The sequence below is a fragment of the Meleagris gallopavo genome, chromosome 28 (genome assembly GCF_000146605.3).
Source record: "Meleagris gallopavo isolate NT-WF06-2002-E0010 breed Aviagen turkey brand Nicholas breeding stock chromosome 28, Turkey_5.1, whole genome shotgun sequence".
Taxonomy (NCBI): domain Eukaryota; kingdom Metazoa; phylum Chordata; class Aves; order Galliformes; family Phasianidae; genus Meleagris; species Meleagris gallopavo.
Genome location: NC_015038.2, coordinates 3,549,624 through 3,567,188, shown reverse-complemented (window position 1 = coordinate 3,567,188; position 17,565 = coordinate 3,549,624). Strand labels below are relative to the sequence as shown.

Here is a 17,565-nt window from a genome sequence, read left to right as displayed (position 1 = left end):
AAAAAAACACAAAACAGGATATTCTTGGGGCTTCAGCTGAGCCTCCCCTGCTCACTGCAGCAGCCAAGCTGGGCTTTCCGGCTTTTTGAGGGCTGGTGCTGCAGCCGGCTGGTTCAGAGGCTCTAAACCACCTCTGAAGCCATTCAGATCCGAAAGGTGTGAGATCCCCACGTGTGAATCAGCCTCATGCTGCCTGCTTGGCTCTGCTGCCTTCTGCCCCTGCAGCTTGGAGAGCTGCACCCCTTCACCTCCATGCGTTGTTCACTCTGAAACCTAATGATGGCACCGCTCCAGCTTTACTGCTGATTAGTTCAGCTCAGAGCAGGGAGAGGCAATGCATTGGTCAGCTCTGCAGTGCTTCCCTCCACCAAATGAAGATGTTGCAACCAATGTGAGTTTTCCAAGAGGGCTCTGATCCAATGTGAGGACAGCACGGCCACCGGGACCGCGATCCTTGGGCAAGGAGGGACGCTTCAAGGCAGGGGGTGTGGGAGCTGACTCAGCTCACGGATGTCTTTATTTGAACTCTTAGTGCAGCTGGACAGGGAGAGGCATGCGTACAGGACAGAGAAAATGGGAGTAGTATTGCCTTCATCACAGAGATATGGAACAGCATTAGAAAGACACCGACCCTTTCAGGCCAGCTGGGCTCACCCCACCTCAGCACCCGTCCCCATCCCCTATTGCTTCCCATCCCCATCCCCCCAGCCCACCCCATGATGGCGCAGCACCCCGTGTGTGGCACCCAGCGTGGAGGAGAGCCCCAGTTTGGCGATGGAGGTGGTCAGAGCGTGGATGGGGTACAGGAGTGAGGGGTGAGCAGCCGGTGGGACTCCAGCTGAGTCACATCTGCAGGATGGCAGCGGCTGGGGCACATCTCCAAAAGCAGGGGCAGAGGATGGGGCAGAGCACAGCGGGGCTGGCAGCAGGCAGGGAGCCCCCCACTGCCCCTCTTCAGCAGGGGACTCGGCTGCCAAACCCCACTACTCCAGCCATGGGGATGGCAGCCAGAGCTTTGGGTCGCTGCATGGGGCAGGCAAAGCTCACCGGGAGAACATCCCTTGGCCTCAGGGAGAGCACCCCTGGGGGAATGCATCCCTCAGCCTAGGGCAGAGCATCCCTCAGGTTTGGGGAGAGCATCCCTTGGCACCGGTGACAGCACCTCCCTTGGGCAGAGCATCCCTTGGCCGTGGGGAGAGCATCCCTGCATCGTGGGGAGGGCATCTTTAGGGGAATGCATCACTCAGCCTCAGGGAGAGGATCCTTGAGCCGTGGGATAGCATCCCTGGGCCTCAGGGAACGCATCCCTTCGGGTAAACATCCCTTAGCTTCGGGGAGAGCATCCCTCGGGGCACACGTCCCTCGCTGGGGTGCTGCCTGCGTCCAGCTGGGGCTCAGGAGAAGGTGACCACCTCACCCTGGGGGTAACTGGAAGAGAGGGTGTCTTGGCAGGTGTCTGCAATGAAAGACAGAAGTATTAAACATAGCATTGGGCACCGCTTCCATCAGCTGTTTGTGGGGAAAGAGAGGGAGAGAGACACTGAGCTCCACAGGGACCAACACTTCATACGGTGCAGAAAGCGTAGTGCAAAGGGATGCAGCCTTCTCCTGGGAGAAAGTGCTGCTGTTCCATCAACAAACTGATAAAGCTATTTTTTAAAATGCCTTTAAATGGGCTCAGACACCTTCAGCCAAGGTGGAGACGTGGGAAATGGGTGGAGAACCAAGGAGAAACAGACATAGGGATGGGGATGTGGGGAATGCCTCCACCTCGGCTCCTCCTTGGTTCTCCACCAGTACTGGAGTTGAGGTTAAAGAGCAAAGAGCAGAAGGAAATCATCGTCCTCACCGCATCCTCCAGGAAAGCTCCTTGTGACCAAAGTCTCCAACCCCTAGCCAGATGTCCCAAAGCCAAGCTGAGTGCATTAATATCCTGCAGTGGTTTATTTTTCTCTCTCTCTCTCTTTCTCATTCGTTATCATTGAATTAATTAACATTGATTGGAGCTCTGAGTCACAACGCCGCCCATACCCATGCGCCAGGTTTCCAGGGGCCGTCAGACAAGGAGACAGCTCTGATCCTCCTGATAAGCACAGGGCTGCCCTTTCCTCCTAGCAATATTGCTGCAGAACCCAACGCTGGGCTCTCGTGGCTCCTTTCACCCCCTGCAGCTCCAAAACTTGGCTTCCCCAAAAGAAAGGTCCCATCCTCTGCTGCTGCTCTCTCCATGCGCACCGTCTTTTCAATGCTGCATCCCAGCAAAATGCTGGAGGATTACAGCCCACAACTCCCAGGGCAGCGTGTCCCCAGTGATGGGCCGCTTTGGGGATCTGCCTTCGTCCCCGTGCAGAAATATGGGTGGGATGCAGCTGCTGCAATCCGTGGCTCTTCTCGCTTTGGAGAGCAGCTGGAAGCTCTCCGTGGGTCCCTGGGCCAGCTGGAGCATCCCCAGTAGCTCTATCGATTTCCCAGGGACACAACCCAGCTTTTAACTTCCATCTCCTCCTCCTCCTCCTCCCTGCACAGAGCCGTTCCATGCGTGAGCTCAGACCTGCTGCCCGCATCCCCCAGGGAGCTCCTTGGGAAGCAGCTCACCAGCCCTGGAGAAATCAGTGCGACTACAAAGAAATAACAACAGATGAGAGTTTTGTTCAGTCCCCCGACAAAGCCACTGCCAGAAAACTGCCCTCCTGTCTGTGCCCATCCTTACCCATGTGAATCAGCCCTCCCCAGCTGAGATCCGGCCCCAAAACCCCTCTGGTTTGCAGGAGGAGTTGCCAGGTCCACCCCCAAAAATGCCCCTTTTCCTCCTAATGGATCTCCCCAGACAGCCCCATCTCCGCCTCCACCTCCTGCCCCAGCACAGCGTTTGGGAAGGTCCTACCCTAATTCTGCAGGTGGTTTTCCTATTTCTTTTATGTTCTGGGAGGTCTGTTTGGGGACGAGAGGCTGTGCAGGTGAAGCATCCGACCCGATCCCACGGAGAGGCTGCGATGGGCAGCACTGGGCTGGAGCCACCAACCACCCTAGAAAGCATTTGGGTCCAACCCACAGCTCTCCATAGGATGCTTTTCTTCTCTCTGCTGCAACGGGGGGGATTTGCAGAGGGGCAGAGGACCCCAATCCTCACCCAGCACTGCAGAGGTTGGGATGAACCTCAACCTGCTCCTCCAAGCAGAACCACTGCCCAAGCAGAGGAGCGGAGCGCCGGACTGGGAGGTGGGAGAAGGAGGCACTATTTTTAAGCTCAGCTGCATCTTATTTTGCATCTGCCTCTGCTCTCTGCATTCCTCGTCAGCACGGGCAAAGGCTACGGCTGCTTTTTTTTTTTTTTTTTCATTTTATTGTCATCACATAAGCACGGAGGATTTTTTCCTGGCAGTCAGGGGAAGTCAGAAACAGGCTGCTTCTGGGTAGAGCAATTACTCTCCTGACATCTTCACCTCCCGCCCCACCGCCTGACAGACCTTTCTATTTTCTCAGCTCTTTCGGGCATCTCCTGAGAAACAGAGCAGTTGTTGCAGCAATAACAATTAATACTTTGCACGCAACCCGGGCTCCTGCTGCAGCACAGGACGGCCCTGGGAGCGACAGGCAGATGGGGGTTGATGGGGGCACTGCCCCAAAGCCCCCCCAGCTCCTGAGGATGAGCTGCTGTCAGCCTCAGCAGACAGACAGACAGATGGATGCAGGGACACAGATCACAGCCTGGAGCTCTGCAGGTGGGAAGAGCATCCCTAAGCCCATCTCTGCTACGGAGCAGCACATGCAGCTGCGATGGGGAGGGGAGCACAGGGTGCAGTTCTCCCCGGTGCTGTGCTGCACACAGGGATGGAGCACACAGAGCACAGCGTCCTGCTGGGACGAGGTGACCCCCAGAGCTGAGCAGAACAGGACACAGCTCTGCCTTTAGGGCCAGTGGGGCAGCAGCAAGCTCAGCCACTGCAGCTCAACCACTGAGTTCAACCTCTGCAGCTCAACCATCTCTGCAGCTCCACCGATGCATCTCACTCACTGCAGCTCAACTACTGCAGTTCAATCACTGCAGCTCAACCAAAACTGCAGCTCAACCATCACTGCAAACTCAACCACTGCAGCTCAACCATCACTGCAGTTCAATCACTGCACACTGCTGAGATTTTAAGCCCCATTTTTGGAGCAGGGCAGAGGCAGCACGCACTGCTATCAATCGATCCCCTTTGTCGAGAATAAATCAAACCACCTTCCTTTCTCCCGGTGCGTTTTAACTGAGCCGGAATGCGCGCTCCTCTCCAGATCCCTAAACATAGACAAGTGGCTGGGAGGATATTTGGGGGAAGTATCGTATTCACTCGCTCTATTCTTATCCTATTCTCCAGGCAGCCAATTTTGGCCACTGTTTGTGATAAGACTCCAGGCTGCAGAGCCATTTAGCGCTCTGCTCTTCTGATCCATCACAGCTCCTCTTATATTCTTAGCAGTGGGATTAACCCCTGCTCTCTCACCCCCAAAACCCACCGGGACCTCACCCGAAAATCCCAGCACCCCACTGCCCCCAAACTGCTATTCAGAGGAAGGCGAAGGGGGAGGGGGGGGAGGAAGGAGAGCGAAGATGCTGTGGGTTTTTCACCAGTTTGGTGCCTCCCACAGAAATGCCTCTGTCTCCCATTCGGGGCCCTGTTGTTTTAGAGGAGCTTTTGCACATTAGTCATGCCTTCCACCCAGTTGCATAACGCCAAGGCTAAAAATTGCAAAGCGCGGCTCCACGTTGGCTCTAACAGGAAACCAGGGATCAACGCTGTGGTGCACCGAGGGTTTTCCACACCAAACCTGTGGCTGCTGGGGTTAATTCTCTGCTTGCAATGCCTCCTCCAAACCTAAAGCCTTTCTGCACCACACACGGCTGCTGGCTCTGCTTGGCTTGTCCCCAACGCCAGCTCCTGACCTTGAGTAAATCATTTATGATTCCGAGCCCACGGAAAGCACAGAGGGTCACCTTGTGCCTTGCATGGATTCAGAAGGGGGGGAATTTCAGCTCCTCCTGCTCCAAACACAGAGAGTGCTCCGGAGGGGGGGGATGCACTGAGATGCCCCAGGACCTCACCCTCACATGAGCTCCATCCCTCTCCCACCCCATGGGAGGCTGTGCCCCGCAGCCTGCACCCATCCCAGCAGAGCACTCCCTGCCCATTGGGGCACCACCACTCTCCCATCACACCCAGCTCTCCCACTTCCCAATTCTCAGCAGCAGCTTTCCCAGCTGCTCCTTTCTCCGCATCTCCCTCCCCACACTTCCCAGCTCTTTATGGACCATCCACCCCCATCCCAGCTTTTATCCCCATTCCCCCTGCTTGAAGGGGGCTGTTGGTGAGGTTGCAAAACCCCATCCCTCCTTGAGACCACCCCAAGTCAAACAGAGAAGCAGACACAAGCAGAGAAGCAGAGTTAGGCACAGAAAAGCACCAAACGAGAGGGGAACTGCTGCCGGGCAGGGAATAGAGATTTATTCATCCAGTGCCACCAGAAATTGGAGGCTGTTTGAAAAGGAGCCCTAAAATGAGATGAACTCAGCCATTTCCAGCACAACGATGTGTAATTTGATGAGTCAACGCATCCTTCTTGCATTCCCAGCCCAAGTGCAAACGGGCCACGGGAAAGGACCGCACATCCTCAGCCCAAAGTATTGGGGACGAGTGAGCTTTCCAGGGGATGTAAAACACCGAGCAGCCCTCCCACCCCCTTGGGACTGTCCCAAACGCACGGACACGAGAGGATGGAGTGCATGGAGACGTCAGGGGTCCTGTCTGCAGGCAGGGGAGCAGGGCTGGGCTTCAGGTTAAGGCCCACTTCTTGGTGATGGGGACATCCTGGGGACACAGCATCACAGGGATGGGGGGACAGAGAGACACGGGGAGCGCGCAGCCGACACACAAAGCGGGATCCGGGCGGCATTTAGAGGATGGAGGGGACGGGGGAGCAGGGAGAGCTGTAGCGCGAGGAGAGGGGAGCCAACCCCCCCGCAGGTCCTGCCACACCATCTATGCTGTTTAGGCTCCGGGATTTTCCATAGCCTTTGTGAAGAAAAGGGACAGAGGTGAGGTTAGAGCCGCATTCAGCCCCACGCCTGAACGCTAAGCCCCCTCCCCGAGAGATCCAGAAAGAGCAGCGCTGCTCCTCGCAGCCTCTAAGAGCCTGCTGAGCCCTCTCCCCCCGCCCTGCACCCCACAGCCACCCCTTCTCCAGGGGTGCCCCACAGCGCGGAGCTGTGCTGGTGGTGGGGCACTGCATCACCCCACTGCTGGGCCTGAATGAGGGATGAGTCCGGGCAGTTTGTGGGCTGAAGTGATCGGGGAAAGCAGTGGAATTCAAACAAATGTGGGATTTGGAAAGAGTTATTCCCCCAGCTCTGGATTGTTAAGCAGCAAGCTGCTGCTGACACCTTTCTGTATGCAGAGGAGCAGGTAGAAACGCTCAGGATTTTCCGTGAGCAATCGCACTGAAGAGCAAATATTTCCATTTCTGTAAGCGTGGGAGCTCTTTGCATACCCCCCAAAAGCCAGAAACTGCTTGGGCTCAGATGGAAAAGCAACAGCCAGATGTTCTCCCAGGTCAAAAGCAACTTCTTGGGGAAAGAAACCAAGTATTTGCACTGAAAATGGGATTGATGTCCAAACAGCAGTCCTGGTTAAGAGCCCACGTGAGCCCTGCGCTGTGACATTCACCCCAGCCCTGAAGGCCACTGTGGCTTCCACCTAGCTGCAGGCCAGCTGCCACCAAGGGCCACGCTTTGCTAATTGCCACCAGCGCGCTTCGTTTGAGGAGCTGCTCTCCCAGCAAGCCATGCAGCTGCTAACTGAGGTCAGCAGGATTGCTTTCAAAACATATTTGTTGCCAAGGAGCAGCGTGCACCTCAGGAGCCAGCAGTCCCGTGCACCCCGTGATGCAAATCCTTGTGGTGCACGTGCGTGCTCACACATGCTTTGAGCCAGCAGCAGATGGGGATGGGGTAATGCAAGCAGGCAGCAGAGCCCAGCAACACGTGTGCGTTTACCAGCAGCCTGGTGCCCGCATGCTGCTTGCACACACTCACACTCACGTCCCTGTGCAAACGTGGGTTTGTCCCTGCACCCTCCCAGCCGAGCATCACCAGCAGATGCTCACATGAGCACTCGGTCCACATGCCAGGCATGGCTCTGCCCTAACAGCAAGAAGCAGAGTGAAATCAGTGCCGTGATGCACTGAGCTCTGGCAGCCAAGCGAAAGACTTGGTGCTTTGCAATGCTGGGTGCTGCTAAAGGTGGTAAATCCCATTCTCTCCATTTAATGCCATTCCCTATGCCCTCTCTAGAAGGGCTGCTCTGGTTTCTGCCTTGCTGTTCCTAGACCATCCTAACCCACCTTGCTTGCTGCTGGCCTTGTCCTGCCTCCATATCTCTGCATGAAAGCAGAGGATGTGTGCTCAGGTGCCAAGAGCCGTGCCAGTATCTGTGTCCCAGCAGGACGCATTGCTGGAGGGAGATAAGGGGCTGCAGCAACCCCCAGCAGCAGGGAGGAAGGAAAGTGACCCTGCTGGAAGCAGCCAAAGGGACGCAAGACAAATGCCACCATGCAGGTGTCACACTGCATTCTGGTTCCATCCCAGGGGTGGTGGGCAGGGGGGGCTTTTCGAGCTGCCCCCGAAGAAACCAACTGTTGGCATCAGTGCTCCAACCACAGCAGCCGCCAAGATCTGCAGCATGTTCCTGAAGCAGCCCCGTCTCCTGATTTCCACAGCTTGTACAGACATGGGTACCTGTCCCAGCATCTGACAGATGGCCATCAGAGAATCGGGCTCCGAACCAAGCTCATCTCAATTTGCAGAGCTGCCAGCATCCCAGTACCAGAACAAACAGCCTCAGCAGGAGATAAATCAGGAAGAGGTGCTCTGCAGCTCCCAGCACCTTCAGGCACGAACACAGGAGGATGCTCTGCCCTCTGCCCACCTCTGACCCTATCCACATTGGAATATGTCACCATGGAAGATGTCAGCCTGAACCAGAGTCCCACCTGCCTATCCCCAACGGCACAAGTACTGAGGTTTTCCCTTCCTGAAGGATCTCACATGTTGCTGAACACCAGGCCACCTCCCAGCAGAGCCTTCAGGAGGGTGAGTGACCCACTTAGACATGCATTTTTAATTGCAATAAAGCACCCTGATATCTGCAGGAAGGGCAGCAGAACCACCCAGAGATCACCACGGTGCCCTTCTGAAGAACTCTTACTGCCACCCCACAAGGAAAATGACAGCAGTATTAATTTCCTGGCCTTATTTCTTGGAACCAAGTGGTCCTTAAGGTCCCTTCCATCCCAACCCAAGTCATGCGGTTTGGGAGCCCAGCAAGAGCTGCACTGCACTCTCAGCAGTTAGATAGATCTTCCATTGGCTTCAAGGGGTCCCAGCTGCAATTCCTCAGCTGCAGAGCTGCCTGACCTGAGCATTTCCCAAGGATGAAAGCTTCCACCCTCCCCCCATCCCTTCCAGTGTCCTCCCCAGGGCAGAAGCAGAACCCTTCCCCTCTCTTTAGCAAGCAGTGAGGAAGGAGCCCAACTTCAGAGAAAACAGCGCTTCCAGGCAAAGCACCGAGAACTTTGAGCACATATTTGTATAACGCTCTGCTGCCCAAAGATGAACATGGCTTTTATTTTTTTTCCCCTCTTTTTAAGGGAGGAGGCTGTGTGGGAACACCAAAGGGAATCCTTGATTTCCCAGGAGAACGCAACCAATTTGCTCCTGCTAATAAAATAACTGCCATCATCCCCAAACACCAACCCACAGCTCCAGGGCTGCTGAAACCCAGGGAGCAAAAGGCACTGGGGGGTGTGGGATGGACCAAAGCACCACGGCTGGGGGTCATAGCCCCCAAAATGAGACCCTTCCTCTTTGCCAATGTCAACCATGACAGCCAAGCAACAGATTGAGGGCTTGCAAAGCACAGCATCATCCTTTATCCTGCCTGGCCCCAGCTCCCATGCACTGGGGTGAGGGACTGGGACTAACTGGGGTTAAGCAGTGCTGAGAAGAGAGAAGTAGGTCAGTGCTGCAGCTCTGCATCCTCCCACACCCCCTCGGACGTACAAGAGAGCAGGAAAACTGCACAACTAAAGAATAGAGCCATGCCCTAAGGATCAACCCAGCAATCCAGGGTGCAGGTGGATCCCATGGCTCCAGGTGGGCAGAGGACGCAAAGGGACCCAACTGAAGAAGACTGTCTCTTTGTCACTGGAAGAAGAGCTCTGTGTTTTCCTGGCTGGTCTCCCCCACAGTTTTCTCCCAACACTTCCCAAAGCTCACTTTCTAAACCCAGAGGAGACAGCCTTCCTGGCAACCCCGTGCTTTTGGCAAGGCAGCAGTTGACACAGCACAATTCCCCACGCTCAAAGCCACCAAAAGGCATCAGAGGAGGAGAGGGAAGGGACAGAGAAAAGACCACAGACTCTTTTTCCCTGTTGAAAACCTTTCGACCTGCCACAACCACCACCTCAGGAGAGGCACAGCACCCTGAGATGGGTGGGTGAGGGGAGCAGAGGCACAGGGCTGTCCCCTTGGAAGGCAGCGTGACACAAGCATCGGGTCCCAGATCTCAAACGGTGGCAATCAGGGGAGGAGAAAACAGGAAGATAAGAGCTGCCACGTGGAGACACAATGAATGGAAATGAAGCAGATGGAGAGGCAGAGAGACAAGGGGACTTGGGGGCCTGGAAATGGAGGGAGCAGAAAAGAGCCAGGCAGGCAGATGGAGACAAATCCCAGCCTCAAACAGATGCAGGAAGCCTTGCCCCCAACCCACGGCTCCCAGCACCAGCCCTGACTGTACCTTTCTGGATGCCTCCATCTGCTGTGCAGGAGAAGTCACCCGTGGCCAGGAGGAAGCACGTGGAGGATTTCTTGTTCTTGTCCCTGGTGCTCGAGCGTCGCATGGGCCGCTTCTCCTCATCAGATGGGGACAGCGGCTGCTCCTCGTCTGACAGCACCACGTTGGCCTCACCATTCTGCTTGGAGTCTGCAAGAAGGGCAGCAGACACCCATCAACAGGAGGAATCTGCAAGGCAATGTGCTTGGGGTGGCCAGAAGGGGCTCATCAGACCCCTACAATGAGATCATAGGTGGCGCAGAGCAGCTTCCAAAAATCCAGGTGCATCCAAGCTAAAATACAGCTACCAGGGAAGCAGAATCATGCTAAATCTTAACCCCAAGCAGCAAACAACTGTTCCTGTTACTGAGGGCTGTATACCCCGCAGGGCCAGCCAGAGGAGAAACACCCCCCTGGGGCTTTGAAATCCACCTCCACAGCTGATGGGAATTTGCTCTTCCGCATTCACACCACCTGCAATAGGAAGTGCTGATCTATGCCACCTGACTCTGGGTTGCCATCTGAGAAGATACTCTGCACGCTGAAGACCCATCCTGAGTTCTTGAATCAGTGCTGGGGTGAAGGAATGGGCTTTTGACAGCTCCTCCTGCTTCCCACTGTGGGGTCTCCTGGGGCAGATGGGCTGTGCAAGCACTTAGAAAAAAAAAATATGCTGGGTGCCCACCATTCCCCGAGCTCAGCCCAAGTGATGCTGCCCATAGCTGGGCTGTGCAGAGACAAGGACATCTCTTCTTCTAACCAGGAGACACGCTGGGAATGCCCCAAACTCCAGCTCAGTGCATGAGACCGAAGTACAAATGTATGGAGGCTGATTTTTCTCCTGCCTGGGCAGCACTGAGTTCACTGTGCAGGGAGACCTCGTCTCATTGGAGATGAATGGGAAAGTGAGGTCAGGCCCCAGGCAGTATCTATGGAGTTATCAGTTTTGGTGAAGCACGCCCTGATTTACAGCACGGGGAAGGAAAAGAAAACTGACCCTGCTGAAGTGAGATGGGGATTGGGATGGCGGTCTACAAGAGTTGGGTCTGTGGTCTGTAGCAGTTGGCTCGATGGTCTTACCTCTGTCAGGGTAAGCAGGTTGTACGCCAGGCAGGGACGCCCTGAATGACACCAAGGTGACTTGATCTGTTTTTGGAGAGCAGAATACGGCCCTTCCCCTGTACCCAGCTCTACTGGGAGATCCACCAACACCACTCCCCATACCCAGGTGCCCCAAACCAAGACCTCAGCAACCCGCGAGCCCATGGCAGCCTATGGGAACAGAGCCAAACAGGGGGCTCCCGGAGGTCTCCCCCTCCCTCTGCCCCACCTTTGGGGTCTCACCTGACCGCTTCCGCTCAGCCACCCCTTCCTCTACCGCCAAGGGGCAAGTGTCGCTCTGGGTGCTGTTGCGGGGGGAGTTCTCCTCAGATTTGCAGTAGGTGGGGGAGTCCATCGGGGCCGGACGGGGTATATGCTTTTTCTTCTTCTTTGGCAGCTTCTGCTTGGCCATGGCCAGCGAATAGTACATCCCAAAGTTATTGACAATGACGGGCACAGGCATGGCGATGGTGAGCACCCCGGCCAGCGCACAGAGAGCCCCCACCACCATGCCCGACCAGGTCTTGGGGTACATATCACCATAGCCCAGCGTCGTCATCGTGACCACGGCCCACCAGAACCCGATGGGGATGTTCTTAAAGTGAGTCGGGTCGCTCCCGCTGGAGTCAGACGTCTTGGCTCCGATCCGCTCGGCGTAATAGATCATGGTGGCAAAAATCAAGACCCCCAAAGCTAGGAAGATGATGAGGAGCAGGAATTCATTGGTGCTGGCCCGGAGCGTGTGACCCAGCACACGGAGACCCACAAAGTGTCGGGTCAGCTTGAAGATCCGAAGGATCCGGACGAAACGAACCACTCGCAGGAAACCCAGCACATCCCGAGCAGCTTTGGAGGACAGGCCACTAAGACCTACCTCCAGGTAGAAGGGCAAGATGGCCACAAAGTCAATGATGTTGAGCATGTTCTTAACGAAGAGAAGCTTATCTGGACAGCAGATGATACGAACCAGGAACTCGAGGGTGAACCAGAGGACGCAGACCCCTTCGATGTAGGTGAGGATGGGCTCCGTCTCCACTTTGTGCGTCAGCAGGATCGTCGTGGTGTTGCCCACCACGAGGGTCTCCGTCACGTTGACGTTGATGTTGAAGGCCTCGTGTGTCTCCAGGCAGAAGGTCGTGATGGAGACCAGGATAAAGAACAGCGAGGCAAAAGCAACTACCTGCAAATGCAGAATTACCCGAGCTGTTAGCTGAATTTCCTGGGGATGCATGGAACGATTTGGGTCACCTGGCTGGGGAGAGAGCTGATGTTATGGAGCACCATGATGATAACTGCAGGGCAGCCTGAGGCAAGCTGCTGGTGTCACCTGAGTTTAGTACATCTCTTCTCATCCCTGCAAGCATATAGGAACAGCAGGGATGGGAGCAGTCCTCATCTGATAAAAATGAGGCTCAAAACACCCCGGGAGCTGTGCTGCTGCCACCCACCTCAAGACCAAGGATGGAGAATGGGGAAGTTTTGCTGTTTGGGTGTTCCTGTGTGGAGCCAGGGGTTGGACTGAGTGATCCTGGTGAGTTCCTTCCAACTTGGGATATTCTATGCTTCTACGATTCCATGATTTCATAATTTCCCGTCAGCTGCCAGCAAACCTCAGAGCCTGAGGTCATCAGGGCCTTTCTCCCATGGTATGGACTGGGGAGGGTGTGCTGAGTTCCAGCTATGGCTGGAGATATGCTGGAGGTGACAGTGATGGGAATGAAGGCAGACCTGCCACAGCCTCTGTTTGGAGCACTGAGCGCACATGGGAGAAGGCAGCTGTGAGAGGACTAAGTCAAAGAGCTTTCCCTTGCATTCAAACCAAACTCCCAACTCAGGCCATTCTATTACTCCATGAACCTAATGTGAGCTCTGAGACATGGGCAAGAACCCTTGAAAAAAGCATCAGAGCAGAAAATCCCTCCATCTCCATCTCCATCTCCATCTCCATCTCCATCTCCATCTCCAGTCTCCCTCCAGGGCTGCTTTGGTTTCATGGGAGCAGATTTTGCTCCAGCTCCCTTTGCTGCCAACACAGCTGCCTGCACCAGGCAGGATGCAATCTTCTGCTCCCACTGCATGGCTCATGGCATTGCAAACCCCCCTGCCCAGCTGCACTCTGCACCACGAGCTGCTGGAGGCAACAGCCCGGGTCGTTGGATGGAGTGAATCAGCAGAGGAGACAGCCCTGAGTCACGCTGGAGAAAAAAAAGCCCCAGCACCGGTGGTAATGTGAGAGCATCCTCAGGGATGTCCCCAAGGGCAAACCCACGTGGCTCTGGCATAGAGAAAAGCATCATCCCTCCCTCCCAAAGTGAGGTGTGAAGTTTAAACAGACTCAAATCAATGGAGAAACCTCTGGAAGATGATTCTCCCCCCCAGCGATGGGTGCTGGCCCAGGGATGGGCTGAGACGCTTCCTATCCCCCAGCAGAGCCTGATGGTGAGACCCTGCACTGCCCTGAAGGAGCAGTAGGGCAATGCAATAGGACTGCTGTGTGAGCCGTGGAGGTGAGAGCTGACAGCCCCAGGAGCAACAGCATCCTCTAAAAATAGGAGTCAGGTTCACAGCCAGTGCCAAGCAGTGCCCCCTCCTCCCCCCACTCAGTCAGCAGTGCTGCTGCAGTTTTGTGTCAGCTGAAGACCTGACCTGAGATAGCCCAGGTCTAACCTCTGCTTTGCTCCAACCTCTTTTTTTTTTCTTTCCCCCTAAATGTCTTTAAAATAACATAAAATCCATGTCTATACACAGCAACCACCAACACAGCACTGTGAGTCCCACTAAATGAGTTCCCCAGAACCTGCAGATGATCCCTGTGCTTGGATGCAGCTTGGGAAGGGTGATCCCAAAAAAAACATCTCCCTCCATGGGGTTTCTAGCCTGGAGGTCCCAATGGGCATGAGGTCAGTGCTGCAAAGGGAAAAAACAGGATGAGATACACGTAAGCAGAGTTTGGAAGCAGAGCTAAAGCCACAGTCAGAGCAGCTTCCAATGGGGAGCAGTGGAGATCGATGCTGAACTTGGATGGCATCTAACCAGATGCTGGGAGAGAGATGGGAGAGGAAGATGGAAATAGCCACGAACCAACTGACTCAGAGCCCCAGGGGCTGCTCCAGGTGTGAGGAGGAGCAAAGAATGGAGAAATTCAGCCCCTGAGACTCTTAGTCACTGCTGTCACAGGATGTAGGGGCAGCACTCCTTCCCCTGCTGCCAGGTTTGGTGAGAGCAGCCATGGGATGTGCTGCATCCCCAAACCCCAACAGCCAGCACTGACCCTCTTCCAAAGAGCAGGGGTACCCCAGAATGGGGAAGTGCAAAAAAAAATCTTGCAGCATTGCTCCCAGTTTGGAGGGGGACTCATGAATGTCGCACCAAAGGAGCATCCCTGTGCTGAGTGGTGACACCAAACTGGTGACAGATCCCTGCAGTAACTGAGAGCACGGGACAGGCTGCTGTCACTTGGGTTGGGTGCACTTCAGTTGCCCCTTCTGCTGGAGCAGTTCTCCCAAATATTGCAAGACCACGTTGATATCTCTGCATGGAAAATACGACCCTGCAAGAATCATGGCTGGAAGTTGGCCATCCCCGCAGCAGTGCTGAGCTGAGCCCTTATCTCAGAGGACACAGAAGGAAGGGAGCAGGGAGCTCCCAGCACAGCCCAGTGCTGCTCCATCCATCCCATCAGCTCCCAGTCAGACTTTGCAGCCTGGCTCCCTCCTGCTGCTCCTGTTTAGCGAATGCCTTTCCTGTAGCAGCTCGGCACAGAACAACAAAAACCCAAACTGAATTGCTCTGCTCCATCATTTTGGTGTTGTGGTTCCTTATCTTTAATTTGGGGCCTTTCAACGCTGAGATGCCATGAGGCCCCCGAGATGGGGAGAGGATTGGGCACCCCGTCTGCAGCAAGGAAAGCTCTGCTGCCCCAGTACTGTGTGTGTGTGTGTGTGTGCTGTTCTTGTGTTAGCTGCAAAAACACATCCTTGACAAAGTGACCCCTGCCCCCTGCATTGCTGGTGGGTGGGAAATGCCTCCAGGATTTCTTACCATTGATGGGTTTTTGCACCTCTAAAAGCATCCAAAATTCATTTTGTTGTGTGGGGAGCGTGCATGGATGGGGCCAGATGGCCTTGGAATGGGATGGGAAGGTATCTGGGGTCAGTGGGCAGCACTTTGGGGATGATCTAAGAGAACTGGGGAGCGGAGGCTCTTTGGAAGGCAGAGCCCAGGCTGTGCTGTGAGCCCAAAGAGCCCAAAGCCAGGGGTTGGGAGCATGAGGAGATGCCCACTGTGGGAGATGGGGTTGCAGATGCGTAAGGATGCCAAAAATGCACAGGGACTGCATGAGGTGCATGGAAGGGTTGGGGGGGAACTGGGAGATGAATGCTGAGCCACTCTCTGTCACATTTCAGAAGTTGTGGCAGTCCAGCAAAGCTCCCATTGACTGGAAAAGGGGAAGGGCAAAAAAAGGAAGACGTGGGGAAGGGCTGCCAGCCAGCCTCACCTGCGTGTCCTGCAAGGTCATGGAGCAGATCCTTCTGGAAGCTCTCTTAAGGCACATAGAGGACAGAAACAGCCAACACGGCTTCGCTGGGGGCAAGTGGTGCCTGACATGTCGGGGAGCCTTCTGCAATGTGGCTGAGACCCTGGCACTGCTGCCCAGAGCTGTGAGCATCCCATCCCTGCAGTGCACGAGGCCACGGGTGGTCCTGGGCAGCCTGAGCTGGGGGAGACCCAGCCCACAGCAGAAATTGGGCTGGGTGATCTTTTAGATCCCTTCCAACACAACCGTGCTGTGATCCTATGATTCTGAGAGGACTGCGTGTGTGTGAGAGCTGCAGCTGTGAGCCTGTGCTCACACGTGCTGATGGGGACCGTATGCTGAGCGTGGGCTGCATCAGTGTGGTGACAGTGGGGGACATGGGTGCAGGTCACCAGCAGGGGCACCTTCTGGGGCCTGAAGATGGGTACGAGATCCCTGGAGACAAAGGTAAGGATGCCATTTACTTCAGGACCCGATTTTGGTATTTCCCTACCCAGCATCTCCTGCCAGCACTCACACATGCCAGGGCACAGTCCCATTAAGTGTTGTTTTTTGGTATACGCACACAGACACACAAGCAAGAGGAAGCAGTCCTGTCTGTCCTAGAGCATCCAGAAACTCTGCCAGGGCTCAGCCCTGCCAAGGGCTCTCCCAGACAGTCCCACACCTCCGTGACAGGCCAGGAGGTGCACAGCAGCACCCAAGGGTGCAAAGGGGACCACCAGTTTCAGCCCATATGTGGTGCATCAGGAAGGGATGGGGAGATGATAGAAGAGGTTTCCCATGGGATGAGAGATGGCTGGGAGCACAATACCCAATGGAGCTTCCCATGGGATGGGAGGTGGTCAGGAATGGGACACCCAATGGAGCTTCCCATGGGATGGGAGGTGGTCAGGAATGGGACACCCAATGGAGCTTCCCATGGGATGGAAGGTGGTCAGGAATGGGACACCCAATGGAGCTTCCCATGGGATGGAAGGTGGTCAGGAATGGGACACCCAATGGAGCTTCCCATGGGATGGAAGTGGTCAGGAATGGGACACCCAATGGAGCTTCCCATGGGATGGGAGGTGGTCAGGAATGGGACACCCAATGGAGCTTCCCATGGGATGGAAGGTGGTCAGGAGCACGATATGCAATGCATCCATCCCACTCCTGAAGACGGGGAGATGGAGACGTACCTGTAGCACGGCCCCAACCCCACTCACCAGCACATTTTGGGAGCTTACCCTTGCTGCCTTGGATGAATAGGGATCCTCAAAGAGCGCCCACATCCTGGGCTGCCAATTCCGACAGCAGCCACCCCCTCCGGCAGCCCCCGCCGCCCCCGGCGGCCTGTCCTCCATGCCCAGGCGTTGAAGGGCCATCTCCCTACCCCCTTCCTCTTCGGGCTCCTCTCCTCCAGCCCCTCCTCCAGGTTCAGGACTCTCAAAAATATCCAGGGCCTCTTCAGCATCGCGGTGCTGGCGGTACGTCATCCAGCAGCAGGGCTCCACGTCGGTCTCGTCGATGCCCCAGTAGGTGAGCTCCTCCTCGAAGAGGGGCCCGCAGATGTCGGCCGGGCAGTGCAGCTTGCCGGTTCGGTAGTAGTTGAGGACGTAGGAGAAGATCCCGGGGTGGCGATCGAAGAAGAACTCATTGCTTTTACCATCAAAGTCAAAATTGCTCTGGGCATCGGGGTCGGCGAGCCAGGCCAGGCGGGTGCCCGGCAAAGTCCGTAGGGTGCTTTTGTAGGTTTCATGCCGGGTGCCCCCTACGTTGATGGTGATCTTGTCCGAGTCTTCCCCTTTGCCCATCTCTTCCTTCAGGCATGTTTTGGAAGGTGGTTTGTTCCCCGACTTGCGTCCGCGGTAGGAGGAGACACACACCGAGCTGATCATAGATTTCGGTGGACGGGAGACGCGCGCTACGCGCACCCTTCCTCCGGGCGAGGAGCCGGGGGTCGGCGGAGGCGGGCGAGGGGAGCAGCGATGGGACTGGGGAGGGCAGAACGGGGAGGGGGCTCAGCCTTCGCTCCGGCCTCCGCCAGCCCCGGCGCCGGACGAGGGGAGCGGGATG

General features: G+C 55.7%; 1 protein-coding gene across 3 annotated transcripts; it reads right to left on the bottom strand.

Moving 5' to 3' along the window:
* Positions 1 to 275: 275 nt before the first annotated feature.
* On the bottom strand, positions 276 to 17,557 carry KCNC4 (potassium voltage-gated channel subfamily C member 4). 3 transcript variants are annotated; one of them, XM_010724275.2, is made up of 5 exons: positions 16,737 to 17,557; positions 11,214 to 12,150; positions 9,834 to 10,019; positions 3,468 to 3,478; positions 1,479 to 2,103 (listed from the first exon to the last, which is right to left on the bottom strand). In XM_010724275.2, the coding sequence occupies exons 1-5, from the start codon at positions 17,385 to 17,387 to the stop codon at positions 2,014 to 2,016; spliced, it is 1,875 nt and encodes a 624-aa protein (XP_010722577.1). In that variant the 5' UTR covers positions 17,388 to 17,557; the 3' UTR covers positions 1,479 to 2,013. The 3 variants fall into 3 exon arrangements, with proteins under 3 accessions (XP_010722575.1, XP_010722577.1, XP_010722574.1); XM_010724273.2 differs by lacking the exons at positions 1,479 to 2,103; positions 3,468 to 3,478 and adding an exon at positions 276 to 1,456; XM_010724272.2 differs by lacking the exons at positions 1,479 to 2,103; positions 3,468 to 3,478 and adding an exon at positions 5,449 to 6,050.
* Between the last annotated feature and the right edge of the window lie 8 nt (positions 17,558 to 17,565).

Bases quoted from the DNA above. Each gene is read 5' to 3' on its own strand.
- KCNC4 (XM_010724272.2), bottom strand. From the start codon at position 17,387: ATGATCAGCTCGGTGTGTGTCTCCTCCTACCGCGGACGCAAGTCGGGG. The intron at 12,151-16,736 runs GTAAGCTCCCAA...CTGCATTTGCAG, and splicing joins ATTCATCCAAGGCAGCAAGG to GTAGTTGCTTTTGCCTCGCT. The intron at 10,020-11,213 runs GTGAGACCCCAA...CCCTTCTTGCAG, and splicing joins GGCTGAGCGGAAGCGGTCAG to ACTCCAAGCAGAATGGTGAG.